This window comes from Diplotaxodon limnothrissa, linkage group LG9, assembly GCF_057381915.1.
Source record: "Diplotaxodon limnothrissa isolate DT_005_m linkage group LG9, D_limnothrissa_male_GT1.1, whole genome shotgun sequence".
NCBI classification, from domain to species: domain Eukaryota; kingdom Metazoa; phylum Chordata; class Actinopteri; order Cichliformes; family Cichlidae; genus Diplotaxodon; species Diplotaxodon limnothrissa.
In genome coordinates this window covers 36284735-36298303 of record NC_140604.1, presented here as the reverse complement: position 1 = coordinate 36298303, position 13569 = coordinate 36284735, and the positions used below count along the sequence as shown (strand labels likewise).

Below are 13569 nucleotides of genomic sequence, written 5' to 3'. Positions count from 1 at the left end.
GAATAACATCCTCAGGCCTAATATTGCTCATAATTAATATTAATTAATTAATAATAAAGACAAGATGACAGTTTATTGAATTTGAATGAAATCTGCAGATTGTTTCGGTGAAGTTTAATAAACTCCTTGCTATCTAAAATATAACAGGACACCGGAGTAAATTCTGGAGCATCTCACACTTCTGATAATCAGCTGTCTGCTTGAGTTTATTCAGCTGTGTAAAAACTTTAATCTCAGACAAACTGATTTACTCAGGAACAAATAAAACACTGAAGAAAGCCAAACAATAACATTTTAAGTTATCTAAGTGACTCATATATCCTGTTTACCTGAGTAGCGAAAGACGGCGGTGGGTTTGAAAACGATTTGCCGGGAGTCCGGTGTTCTCACGGCTCTAGTGAGCCTAGCCCCCGGCTCGCTAACGAGCTAGTGGGTAACAGACGTCTCCGAAAACGTCGGAGCGCTTTTGAAAATATGTGGTGTCTTGATAAACTGAGCAGATATTTGAGGTTTACACAGCTACATTCTCCCTGAAATGTTAAACGTTTATTTTGTGACCCAGAAAGAATAATAAGAGTAACATTAAAACTAACTAGCTGCCGCCATTGTTGGAAACTGAGCTGGGCCGCGCTATGAATTCTGGGACAGCTTCTTCTTCTTCGGGGTTTAACGGCAGCTGGCATCCTTGTACATGCAGTGCTGCCATCTTCTGTTTCAGTCCGTTATTACACTCTTAAATCCTGCCACTTATTCTTGCGTCTTTTGTGATCGTACAAAGTTTCAAACGACGCGTCGACTATTAAATCAGTCGTCGACGGTTTTGATAGTCGACTAATCGTGGCAGCCCTACTTTGCAGTGACCAAAGCTGTCTTTTGGCGGCCATTGAAGAGAAACGTCTGTCTGGGCCAGTATTTAAAGGAGATGATATAATTACGAGTCTATTTAGGAGCAGCTGAGCTTTAAAAGCAGGAACTTTAATACGTTTTTAATGACTTTGCATCGATACGTGTCGAACTTTATATCAACAGCAGATCCTTTCTTTGCTGCTGTGAGATACACATGGAACAGATCCATCACATAATCAATGCTTTCTGTCTGCACACAGCAAACTTTTCCCTTCTGATCAATTAAAACACATCAAACTTAACTGTTTTTATATCCCTGTGATGTTTTTCTATTGAAATTACATCATATTTACACACATTGAAAGGATTAACTCCAACATGTGATAGTTCCGCTCTGTCAGTGGGTCTAATATATTTTATATGTATATTTAACAATACAACATCTGACTGGAAGCGAGAGACGTCTGCTCCCCTCTGCAGTCAATACTGAGGCCGTTTCTCACACTTAGTCTGCAGGATGGCAAAGGCCTCGTAAACCAGCTTTGATTCCTCTACAATGACCGCTAATGCACAAACTGACCCACAGTGGAGTTTTGGTAGACACACATGCCCGGACTCAAACCTGGCAGTGTAGCTCAGCGCTGCAGAGACGTGCTAGCTACAGCGAGGACTCTTACCTTACACACGAGTTACCACACGAGGAGGAAGAAAGAAAAACAAAGGTAAACAGAGGGATCGCACTCACAGCTGAGACAGAAGTGGAATGAGCAGCTTTCCTGTCATTAGTCATAAACACAAATCAATACTGGTTCAGTTGAAATGGTTCGCCCTTTAAAGGCACCCGTGGACGGCATCGATCTGCACGCTCACTCCAGTTTTTGTTAACGGCAGCTTAAAGGGGAGCACCGAGCTTAATGGGCTCTAAAGGCCAGAACATCAGGACACAGCAGGACTCCGAGGCATCACCTCAACATGTGAACCACACATGTGAACGGCATTATAGGGAGTCGCTACAACACGGGCCATGACTGGCTGTCAGCCTTTACTCCAGGTCGTACCTGAGAAGTTTCGAGTGGCGAGCATCGTTGTCAGGATGGCACCCTGAGGAGAGAGATGGACAGGGGAGCGTCACAGCAGGATGAGCATGCTCTGGTTTTCAGTGCTTTAGATGTGCACCGCTCACTGCCGCCGCCTACCTTGAGTTTCCTCCTGGCGTTGAATTTCTTGAGGCACTCCACAGTCTCCTGTCTGTGCATCATGGATGCTACAGTGGAGCGTTGCTGTGGAAACACACAGGCAGTGTCACAAGCTTAAACGCTACTACACAACCTGCCCGGGTTAGGGAGCGCGACACCTACGCAGATCCAGGGGTGTTTGAGTGCGTCGGTGGCCGTCACTCTCTTGGCTGGGTTAATGGTCAGCATCTTATTGATCAGGTCTTTGGCCTCGGGGGTCACCGTGTCCCACTCTGGGGAGGGAAACTGTTCAACGACATCGTGAAAACCATTTGGAGTTTAGCTAACCGTTATTGTTAAAAGGAACACATTTCTCTGCACGTGTGCGTGGCTGCACGGTGTAACTCACATCATACGCCCCAGCTTTGATCTGCTGGTACAGCCTGTGCTGGTCCTCGTCCCAGAAGGGAGGATAGCCCACGAGTAAGATGTAGAGGATCACTCCTACGAGCAGCGGAAACCAAAGTTAACCGAGAGCTCACGTCTTTACTAAAGCAAACCGAGCCTCAGGAAAAAGGCCGGCTTGTGTTCACTAACGTCACACCAGGACAACCTGTTTGCATTCAGCTGTTTCTAAATGAGCAGCAGACAAAGTCAAACAGCTGCTGTTTGTGTAAATGCAGACACACTGAGCGCTTCTGTTTGCTGGTGTTACCAGGGACGGGCTTTTTAATTGGCCGTCTGCCTGCAAAAGATGAAAAGGACCCGTATCTGCCGCTACGACCACAAACAACACCGCCCTTTGTTGCTGTGGTCTGAGTCAGGACAGGTGTGCTGCACGCATGTGTTTCCCACAGCTGCAGCCAGATGTGCTGCTTTCACTAGTGAGAGCAGTGATTAATCCAAGAGGCTGCCACAGAGCAGCACACAGGACAGAATGACACGCTGCTCGTCTCTTACCACAGGCCCACATGTCCACTGGCTTGCCATAGGGATCTTTCCTCAGCACCTCTGGAGACAGGTATCCTGGTGTCCCAGCGAAACCTGAAACACAGACACACAAGTGAAGCTTGTACAGACGACCCACAGCTCGTTACCTAAGCAGGTAGGACCAGAGGCCTCGTAAAGCAAGGTTTAAGAGCTGCAATCAAAGCACTCTGCACCAGGCGTGTGCTTTGGCTCACACACGCTCATGGGGGACGTCCAACTGGTACTTAAGTTAGGGCATAAAATGAACTGGTTCCAGATGGAAGCTGGTGCTGGGGGAACAGACTAATTATCTCAGAGCTCCACAGAGACTAGATGGAGACAAGTAGGCCAGACCTCCACCCTGATGCAAGCCGGCAGCAGTGGAGCACCTCGTCTCTGTGGGGTATTAGGGTGTGCTGACACAGTGACATTGTTGGAGAGCAAACGCCTGACAGATGTACCGGCTCGTGTGTAGTTACACAACATATTGATAGACTGCACCTGTGCAAAACAGCTAACCTGTGTGTTATGTCATTAGTTTTATCACCAGTATTTAGACACATCCCACAATCACAGATTCACTTTGATGGGATGAGTGCACACTGACATCTTTCTTGACATTCATGTTAAAACACAGTGTTGGGCTTTAAAACAGTCAGCTGATACATGAAGGTCGCAGCGCTGACACAGGTAAGTCACGCTAACACGGACCAAACTGAGGTCACTCACCGAACCACGCCTGCTGATCTCCTTGAACCTCGATGGCCAGGCCGAAGTCTGCCAGCTTGACTGCAGCGCCCTTCAGCTTGCTGGCTAGAAGCAGATTCTCTGGCTTGGAGTGAAGAACAGGAAACATCAGCATCCTGCAGCGGCTCAAGACAGGACTTTACAATGAGGCTCAACATGAATCAAGACTTTGGTTGCTAGCAGCTAGTAGGAGGGGCTATCACAGCATCATCAAGGACTGATGTCAGAGAGCGTCCGGGACAGACTAATGGCTGGGCTGGAGGCCTCTGCACACAAACTCAGCACTGACTCATGCTGAGCCCGATCATAATCAGCCTCAGTCTGAGGTCGCTTCAGCCCGGCTGCACGACTCTTTCAATACGAGCGAGCCAGGCGGGGCGTGAGAGCGGCCGCGGAGGACACGTGAAGCGCTCGTCAACATATTCAAAGCAGTTTCCTCGATGTCAAAACGACAGACGCACACAACAACAACACAAGCTGCTGTTGATCACAACACAAGCTTGTTGTCCAACCACACCTCAGCGTCAGTGAGAGCCAATCACTCATCAGACGGAGTTTGTGGACGACGCCCACACTGAGCTGAAACATGACAGCAACACCTGCACTCTGATCACAATCACTGTGTCATGAACATGCTCATCTCCACCCGGCTGACGACATCAGTCTGCCACAGGTTCATCCTTCAACAGCTGCATTCACACATCCTAGGTTCATTTTCCCGTTCATCCTCCTCTCAGGTATCTGAGCCCCGCCCCCTGATGTCCCCGCCCCCTTTAATGTTGGCTGATGTGTCTTTGACCTCCAAACACCGGGTCAGCCTGGCCCTGGTCTTTCCACCTCTGGATGCTGACTGCAACCGTCAGTCGTTTGGAAATTCTTCTGTAACCAACCAGTAAGAAACTGGTGAAGGTGTTGAGAGCTCACTGGTTTTGGTTGGAGAAAGTGGTCTATCTACAGTTGCAGGCACACCTCGATTCTAATATGATCTCAGAAAAATTTCAATCTGGTTTTAAATCATTACATAGCACTGAGACAGCACTTTTAAGGATTTTTAACGATATTCTCTTAACTATGGATTCTGGCAGCCCTGCTGCCCTTTTACTGTTGGACTTGTCAGCAGCTTTTGACACGGTTGACCACGACATTCTGTTATCACGGCTAGAATCGCATGCTGGCCTAAAAGGATCTGCCCTTCAGTGGTTTCGCTCCTACTTGACAGAAAGGTTCTTTTATGTCAATATGGGCCCCCACAACTCCAAATTAGCTCCTCTTAAATACGGCGTTCCTCAAGGCTCTATTTTGGGTCCCGCCCTCTTCGCACTCTATTTGCTGCCATTGGGCTCCATCTTCTCGCGGTACAGCATTTCATTTCATTGCTTTGCGGATGATCTACAGATTTATCTACCTTTAAAATCAGGATCAGATCAACCGCAGCTCTTATTACGCTGCCTTGACGATGTTAAACAGTGGTTATCATTAAATTTTTTACAGCTAAACGAAAACAAAACTGAGGTTGTCATTTTTGGCAATTTCAATCATATCGACAGCACGTTGGGTACCCTCTCCTTGCATTGTAAAACACATGTAAAAAACCTCGGAGTTTACATTGATGGTTCTTTTAAATTGAATAAGCAGGTGAGTGCAGTAGTTCAGTCCTGTTTTTTTCAGCTAAGACAGCTAGCCAGGATAAAGCCATACCTTCCGGCTGACGTCTTCGAGCGTATCATCCACCTTTTTCTTACTTGCAGATTGGACTACTGCAATTCATTGTATTATGGCCTAGATCATGCCACCATCCATCGCCTTCAGATGGTTCAAAATGCTGCTGCTCGCCTGCTAACCGGTACCAAACGGAGAGAGCATATAACCCCAATTTTAGCCTCTTTACACTGGCTCCCTGTCCCCTACAGGATCCAATTTAAACTCTTACTTTTTGTTTTTAAGTCACTCAACGCCCGAGCCCCCCCCTACTTGTCAGAGCTCCTCTCTGCCTATGCTCCAGGAAAACCCACGAGATCTAGTTCAAAACTATTGTTGTCCATTCCACGGACTAACCTCAAATCTCGTGGTGATAGATCCTTCTCTGTGGCAGGTCCCAGACTTTGGAATAGTCTCCCCTTTAATATTAGATCTGCTCAAACTCTTGAGCAATTTAAATCTTTACTAAAGACACACTTTTACGCTCTGGCTTTTAACACATTATGACCCAAGCATTTTGGATTTATCTGAATTAGTTAGTATTGTTTCAATTCTTCTATTTTATTGTTTCTATTGTTATTATTGTATCACACTGTAGTTTTTAATTTTATTGTTATTGTTAAGCACTTTGTGCAGCATCGGCTGTTGGAAATGTGCTATATAAATAAATCTGACCTTGACCTTGACCTTATATACGTGACACCTTGGCAATGAGACACCTTTTAACAGGCCGGAGTTGGGACCAGCTGATTGGAAGTAAATGGTGGGATTGCATCTACAGTTTCCTTTGCACGTGTCGACCAGATGGTTTTAGCAACATCAGGTCAACATATTTGCCATCAGTGCATCACTGATATTCTAACCTGCAGTATTTCAAGCCCACACTCGCTCCAGGTCCCATCCAGAGGTAACGGATCAGCTGTCAGTTGTTACAACGCTGCCATCTCCCACCGGAACAACAGGCCGTTACGCCAGGCTGCTGTTCGCTGACTTAGCTCTGCTTTCAAAATGCCACTAACAGGCAGACTAATAGAAACTGCTGGACTTCCTGCTGCCACCTGAGACTTCCTGTCAGACCGTGTACAGAGTCAGCGGGCCTCCTCTTTCACCGGGTGTTTAAGCTGCTGCCGTCGGGCAGGAGATTGGGGCTGCTGAGGCCCTAATCAGTGCTAACAGCTGACCTGAGTGGATGCCTCCCTGGACCTTTCTGGGGGTAACAACAACAATATTTATAACAAGGTGCAATAAACATGCACTTTTTTAGTACTTAAGTTGTCCTGTCCTGCTGTACGTAGTGCCGACGTGGGACAGGTCTCCAGGTTCACTGTACGACTGTGCAATGACAATAAATCTCTCTGAGGGACAAATCCTGGAACCACGAGATAAGAGTCACTGTGATGCCAGAGCCATGAGCTCTCTCCATCCTCGTGCCCACTGGTATATACTAACTGTAGCACACTGCTTTTCTGTACTCACAGTCATCCTCGCCCGCGGAGGCTAACGCTCAGCCACTGAGAGCTCCTTCTCTTGGTTAGCTGAAACGTAAACCTCCGCCCTGTGGAGAAGGATCAGGGCTGCTTTCCACCTTCATCTCACTACCAGAGGAAACACACCTAGAGCACACCAGTGCCTCCTTTGATATCTGACTGCACTGGATCCTTATTGATTCTGTATGCTCAGAGCTGAGGATCTCCCACAGGAAAAAGAAGCTTCTCCTCGGTCCACAGAGAACTCTGACACTCACTTCTAGTGGATATTGTGTCGCACACCCTGACTGTGCTTGATAATCTATTTATGATCTCTCAGATGGGGCCATATGGATGGAAGGCCCCCAGTGTGCTTTAAGGGCTGCTAATAATGAATCCAGTCACTGAACCCTTGAAGCGCCGCCACAGTCTCTAACTGACCTACTGCAGCTCTCAGGCCTGGATGAGACGCATGCAAAGATAGTCAAACGCAGGGCGAAGAACACAAACAGTGATGGAGCCGTGCAGGATGCAGGTTTGTGCCTTTAGCATGCACCAATGCACCAGCACGTCCTGCATTTGTGCACAGTTCACATCAGGGTTTGTGCTCCCTTCTTGTGATAGATGTAATTGGATTGTGTCTGACACAGTGAGTCAAAGAGCAGATCCAATGAGCTGATGGATCAGAGCCTGCTCAGTCTGGACTCTGTGCAGCACTTTATGTTGCAGTGCTTTAGAAATAAAGCTGCGATCTTTTACAGCTTTATCACAAATGCAACAAATTACTGAGATTTTCTGGGAGACGCAGAACAAAACTTTCAGAAAGGTGACAAATAAACGAGATTAGATCCAGAAAGCCATCAAAATCCTCTCCGCCTGTGACTCTGAACACCGCGCTTCCTCATTGGCTGCGCTGACATTGGCTGATCACCAACACTCTGTCGGAGCTGTTCGAGTGGCTTCTATTCTTGTGTCTCTGGAGAATATGTGGGAGGATAATGTGGATATTACAAAGGCTGATAATCGGAAACAACAGAGATCAAGTCTTAGAGCGGGGTGTCAACATAAGGCCAGCGCCCCAGAGCCAACCCACCAAAGAACGTCCAGCTGGTCCTCGTGGAGACGGGCAGAAATGTGAGACTTCAGCTTCTACTGACAATGACTCCCTGTGACCAACCACACAGCACCAAAGGAAAGCAGTAATAGTTCCTGCTTTATAAATGTGCACATTTGGTTTTAACTGTGGGTTTACAGTGAAACACAAACAGGACAGACTCTGTCTGCACAAAGAACTTTTCCTGTTATTTCTCACAGTTTAAGCCTCTCACTGACCACAGCAGCGCTGCTTCATCATCACACTCCTTTTTCTTACATTCAAGCATCTCAGGATGTTAAATCTTTACACTGACAGAAAGCCTCCACAGTGTAAGATGACTGCGCTGGATTTATGTGAACAGAAAACATCGTCACAGTGCAGGCATGTGTAACCCAGGACTCTTTCCTACACATCGACCTCCACAGCATGTGTGTGTTTGCACAGACCATCATGTGCAGGAATCGAATCACACGAGTGCACACACACAAAAACGTGGCTGTTTCTACAGCTCCCGCTCGCTCGTTTGTTTCGGCTGCATTTGCTTTTCTTTGTGTTTCTGCAGTCAACTGTGGCAGCTGCCTGGCAACAGCCAATCAGAGTGCGGGGCGAGGGCAGCCGACAGATGCAAAACGTCAGCTTACTGCTGCAGGTAAGCAAACCTCAGACGCACCCGCTTCATTTGATTGACAAATTAGAGCTTCGGGAGCGAACCACAGGAGGAGAGCAGCATTAGAGAGACCGCTGCGGAGGCATTAGTGCAATTACCCACGATGAGACACTACAATGTGCTCAGCGGCTCCACGTAAAGCATTTGACCTGGTTACAGATGCAGAGCTGATGGCTCCGTGAGGGCGTCGTTCCTGGAAGGACCATTCAAATTATAGCGTCACACTGAATTTCCTCAACAGTTGAACTTAGCACAACAATCATTACCCAACAACACTTTTGACACTAAGCAGACGCTGCTCTTTAAAGAAACAGGCGCGCAGCCATTGTTGGTTCCTTGTATTTTAGAGAAATGTTCCAACTTTTGCTGGTGAAGACCAAGTGTTTTGATGAGAACTTCAGAATACTGACAGGGAAAAGGAAAGAGCATAACTGGAAAGCATCAGGACGAAAGGACAGAGAGAGACCGTTTGTATCGACTCACCTTGAGGTCGCGGTGGACCACACCCATCTGGTGGCAGTGCAGCACAGCCTCTAGGATCTGCTGAATGCAGTGACTGCATGCAAACACCAGGGGGCATGGGTTAGTGACGAGCTAACACTCATATTTGTAGCTGTGAGCTTGCTTTGAGCCTCGGGGAGCTGGCGTGTTAGTGGGCGGAGCTCAGTAATGTGGCAACTCGCCGCCCAGAAGCTAAAATTAGCAGCAACTTGAGGTAATTTGGCTGAAAACGGGCCGTTCACTCAACGGGGCTTTTTCTGTGCTGCCACAGTTAAAACACATCCTGGAACTTCATCATCATCCTCACACACAGCTCTCTGCCCGAGCCTCAGAGCAGAGGTTAGATCTGGAGGCGGGGCAGAGAGGCGGAGCTACAGAATAGTGTGGTTTATCCGGTTGTTCAGTCTGACGTCACTAGCCGTGTCTGGGCCTAAACTCCGCTGCAGGTCCATATATCAAACGATCACTGTGGCATTACTGAGAGTTGAAAAACTGTCTAAAGTCTTTCATCTTTAATAAAATGATCAGCGTTCTGCTCTACCAGGTGTAAGAATTGAGTTTAACATCCAGGCATCCATGAAAACGGAATTTATGACATTTAACGGAGTTAGAAGTTAGCAGGAAGTTAGCTCGCTAGCTTCTATCTAAATACAATATAGCATGTCCTGACTGCGGGGTTTTGGAAACAAATTAAAACGTACAGCTCTGTTATCACTTCCAGCATAAATGAAGACAGAAAACTAAACAGCAGTGACGTTTGTAGGGTTACTTAAGTTGGGCTAGCTGGTATATAATGATGTGCTAGGTGACCGCTAGCGACACAGCTATGTTAGCATAATATAAACAAGCTAACTTTTTTTCCACTCGATAAAAGTTACCGTGAGTGTTCTCGGTGGTCAGGAACAAATGTAATCGCATGGCAGGATGCTGTAAAAGGACCAAACTTCAGCCAGAAGAACAACTGAGATAATCCATCCACAATACGAGGTTAGTCATTCATATACTGCTGCATGGGCTGGGCTGTAGTTACATCCTAAGGTTTTAAAAACTGAGCTTAAATAAATGATTAGCGGTAATAAAAGCCGAGGGAGGTCAACAGGGATCACTGACTGTTTTAGGAGCTTTTTGAGATCAAATAGAAGAAAATACATAACATTAAACATGTTAACAACACAAAAGCCATATTAAACGCAGACTACTTTAGGCCCGGAAGCAGGATTCGTCGCGTCATCACTGAACAACCGGATTACAGGAGCTGACACAGTGTGTCCCTTTACAGGATAATGTTACAAACTTTACTGAAGACAACATGTGAATGAAGCAGTTAAAGTTTGAAGCAACCTGTGACTGACAAACCAAATATAGTGCTGCAGGTTCACTACATGTTTGTGTAGGTTACATGGTTCCTCCTAAACATGGAACATGGATGCAGCATTACAGACATGTAGCGTCTAATGACACGCTCGGGCTGAAGCTACACGGTCCAGACGCACCAACGCTGAAGAAGAGCTGGTTGACCCGTGTGCGTTTGACATCAGGTGACCAGCTCAGGGCCCTGTTTCAGGAAGCCGGTTTAGTGCAAACTCTGAGTAAGTATACCCTGAGATAACGAAAACTCTGGGTTTTCGGTTTCACAAAGCGAGTTTAGATTAATTCTGAGTGAGTCACTATGGCGACACACTCCGTGAAGCTAACCTGCCCCCTAGCAGGTTTACTTCAACTAACCCTGACTGTCTCCGCCCCTTTGTCGGAAACCTGACTGTAGGAAGTGTCAGACATGGCGTGTCCCTTCCTTGAAGAGCCAGTAGATGTTGAAGCCCAAATTCTCCGCAGAGCTCTCCGCCGGGAGAGAGTGATTAGAGCGCGTTTGGACATTTTATCATTTCCTGATGATTTCCTGTGTGAACGTTACCGTTTTTCAGCACAATCTATAATTTATTTGAATAACATCCTCATGTGACACATCGCGGACATCCTCTCAGTTCTGTACATATTATTTGTATTGCACTTCGGTTTTTTGCAAACGGGAGCTTTCTGTATAATATTGGTGACGCTGAGCACGTTTCCAAGGCTACCGTCTGTCGGGCAGTCAGGAATGTTACAGTTGCACTGAAACGTCTCCTGTACTCGTTTGTGGTGTTCCCCGGTCATAGACCCACAAGATTCATCAAAGAGGGATGCCACAAAATTGCAGGTATCAGGATGAACAAAACTTAATTCATGATGTGGTGATACTTGAACTACTACTTAAATTTTACATTTATTCTCACGGTTCCCAGGCGTGATTGGCTGTATAGATGGCACTCACATTCCAATCATTGCTCCTTCAGTAAATGAAGGAGACTATGTGAACAGGAAGTCTTTCCACAGCATTAATGTACAGGTACATAGTTCCCTGTAGCATTTCAAACTAACAAATTATTTCATTATAGTAATGGATGCTAATTTGTGTTCTCTGCACTGTGAAGATCATATGTGATGCTGCCAACATTATCACAAATGTGGAAGCCAAGTGGCCAGGCTCTGTGAGTGGTGGTGGTGGAGGAGGACCCCCACCTGTTTTTCGGGCCTCCGCTTTTTTTCTGTTGGCTATAACGGGTCACATTTGAGCATACAGAGCAAATATGTACTTGTAATGTGCTCAGATAATTTCAATAAGTGCTTACAGAGGGGAAATTAATGTAGCCTCTAACTGCAATTGATTTACATGGGACAAACAGACCAAGCACTATGGCTCATAATACAATTACACCTTACCTGTTTGGACTATATTTTTATATTTCATTTTTACTTGCTGCCAGGAACGTTTGGGGCCTGTTGGGTTGCACCTGCGCTCACATCACGTCACAAAATAAAATGTATGAAATAATAAATAAAATAAAATATAATAAAATAACGTGTTAAATGGGTGGAAATCCCTAGATCAATGTTTAAATTAACACTCACGCATTGACTCTGTCGGCTATGTTTTGCCATGCATGCTCCCTTTCTTTTGCAGCTGAGGCTGCGTTACTTTTTTTCCGCGGAATTTGCATGTTATCGCCCACCCCCGTGACATCACGCTCCAAAGCCCTATACTGCCATCAGAATTTCGGCCTCAAGCGCTGTAAAATACATTGACCGCGCCTTCTTTCCCTCCGTCTCCATGGTGACTCGCTTAATCTGTGCTCCACTAATCAGGGCTTTATGTATCCTCGTGCGCGCGCTTAACTTGGGGTTAAAGCAACTCCGCGTTGACTGAACTAATTGTTATCAGCCTTTCTGAAACCGAATATTCCGAGTTGGACAGTTCGGGGTTACTCAACCCTGAGTATCGTTTTTCACTCTGAGTTTTCTAAACCGGCTTCCTGAAATAGGGCCCTGCTCAGCTGGTCACATGACCACACAGCGATGAAGCAGAAACAAACCCCGAGCAGCTCCTCCACAGCAGGAGAGGAGCACAGACACGCCTCCCTGCTGGCTCCGCTCATCCTGCACAGAGCAGCTGGTGGGGAGCACGTTACAAACCCTCTGAGGATCGAGTGGGGGGGCACAGCTTACACAGGTCCCTGCAGCCTCAGTGATACCAACCTGACAACAGCACATCTGCAAACCGGCACTTCCACAGGACTCGAGTGCTGTGTTCCTAATAAAGTGTCACTCTTCAGATAAACGCTGAAAGTGCGTGGTTGATGGTGCGCGCTGTTTTGAACACCATCACACACCTGTGAACGTTCCACTCTCTCAGCACATCCTCAGACTGTTGCATGGCTCTGACTTGTCTGTGAGAGGAACATACAGCACATCATGTCAGCTATCAGAAATCAAACCCATCCAATGGTTCAGCGATATTTGGTGTCTGTGTTCAGAGGGGGACAATGATGGCCTCCATGCATCGACATGATGCTGCAGGGATCTTCTCACAGATTGTAGAACCAGGCTGTGCTGTGAGAAGAAGCTACTCGGAGCGAGGCCGTCTCTCCCTGGTCCACATAGACACCAATCACAAGCTAATACGGTGAAATACTCAGTTACAGAGCTCTAACACATGCTGGGCAGACAGATGCACGTTATACTATAAAACTGCTCAACTCAACTTTATCTAATGTGTCCTTAAAGTGTATATGATTTTTAAACTTGTTAGAGCACGATTACAGGATGTTTAACAAAATCAGTAACATGGTTAATTGTAAAAAGTCTCGAGCAATCATTCGATATTTTCCATCATAACAGGTCCTCTAAAAACACACGTTCAGTTTCAGGCCTCAAACAGCTGCAGTGTTGTGACGTTGGTGGAGTGGAGGGCTGCTCCGAGAAGGTGAAGGTTTACCCGTTTCATCCTCAGTGTTTGGTAGCTTTGGAATGAGCTCATTTTTTATGAACATCAATTATTCAGCAACACAGTTTGTAACTGTTTTATCGTTT

General features: G+C 46.4%; 1 protein-coding gene across 2 annotated transcripts; it reads right to left on the bottom strand.

The window, feature by feature from the left end:
• Window positions 1–1583: 1583 nt before the first annotated feature.
• Window positions 1584–9498, bottom strand: LOC146626053 (calcium/calmodulin-dependent protein kinase type II delta 1 chain-like). 2 transcript variants are annotated; one of them, XM_085363207.1, is made up of 7 exons: window positions 9148–9498; window positions 3720–3822; window positions 2982–3065; window positions 2431–2525; window positions 2205–2327; window positions 2043–2126; window positions 1584–1947 (listed from the first exon to the last, which is right to left on the bottom strand). In XM_085363207.1, the coding sequence occupies exons 1-7, from the start codon at window positions 9172–9174 to the stop codon at window positions 1882–1884; spliced, it is 582 nt and encodes a 193-aa protein (XP_085219333.1). In that variant the 5' UTR covers window positions 9175–9498; the 3' UTR covers window positions 1584–1881. The 2 variants fall into 2 exon arrangements, with proteins under 2 accessions (XP_085219333.1, XP_085219332.1); XM_085363206.1 differs by lacking the exon at window positions 9148–9498 and having other exon boundaries at window positions 3720–3958.
• Between the last annotated feature and the right edge of the window lie 4071 nt (window positions 9499–13569).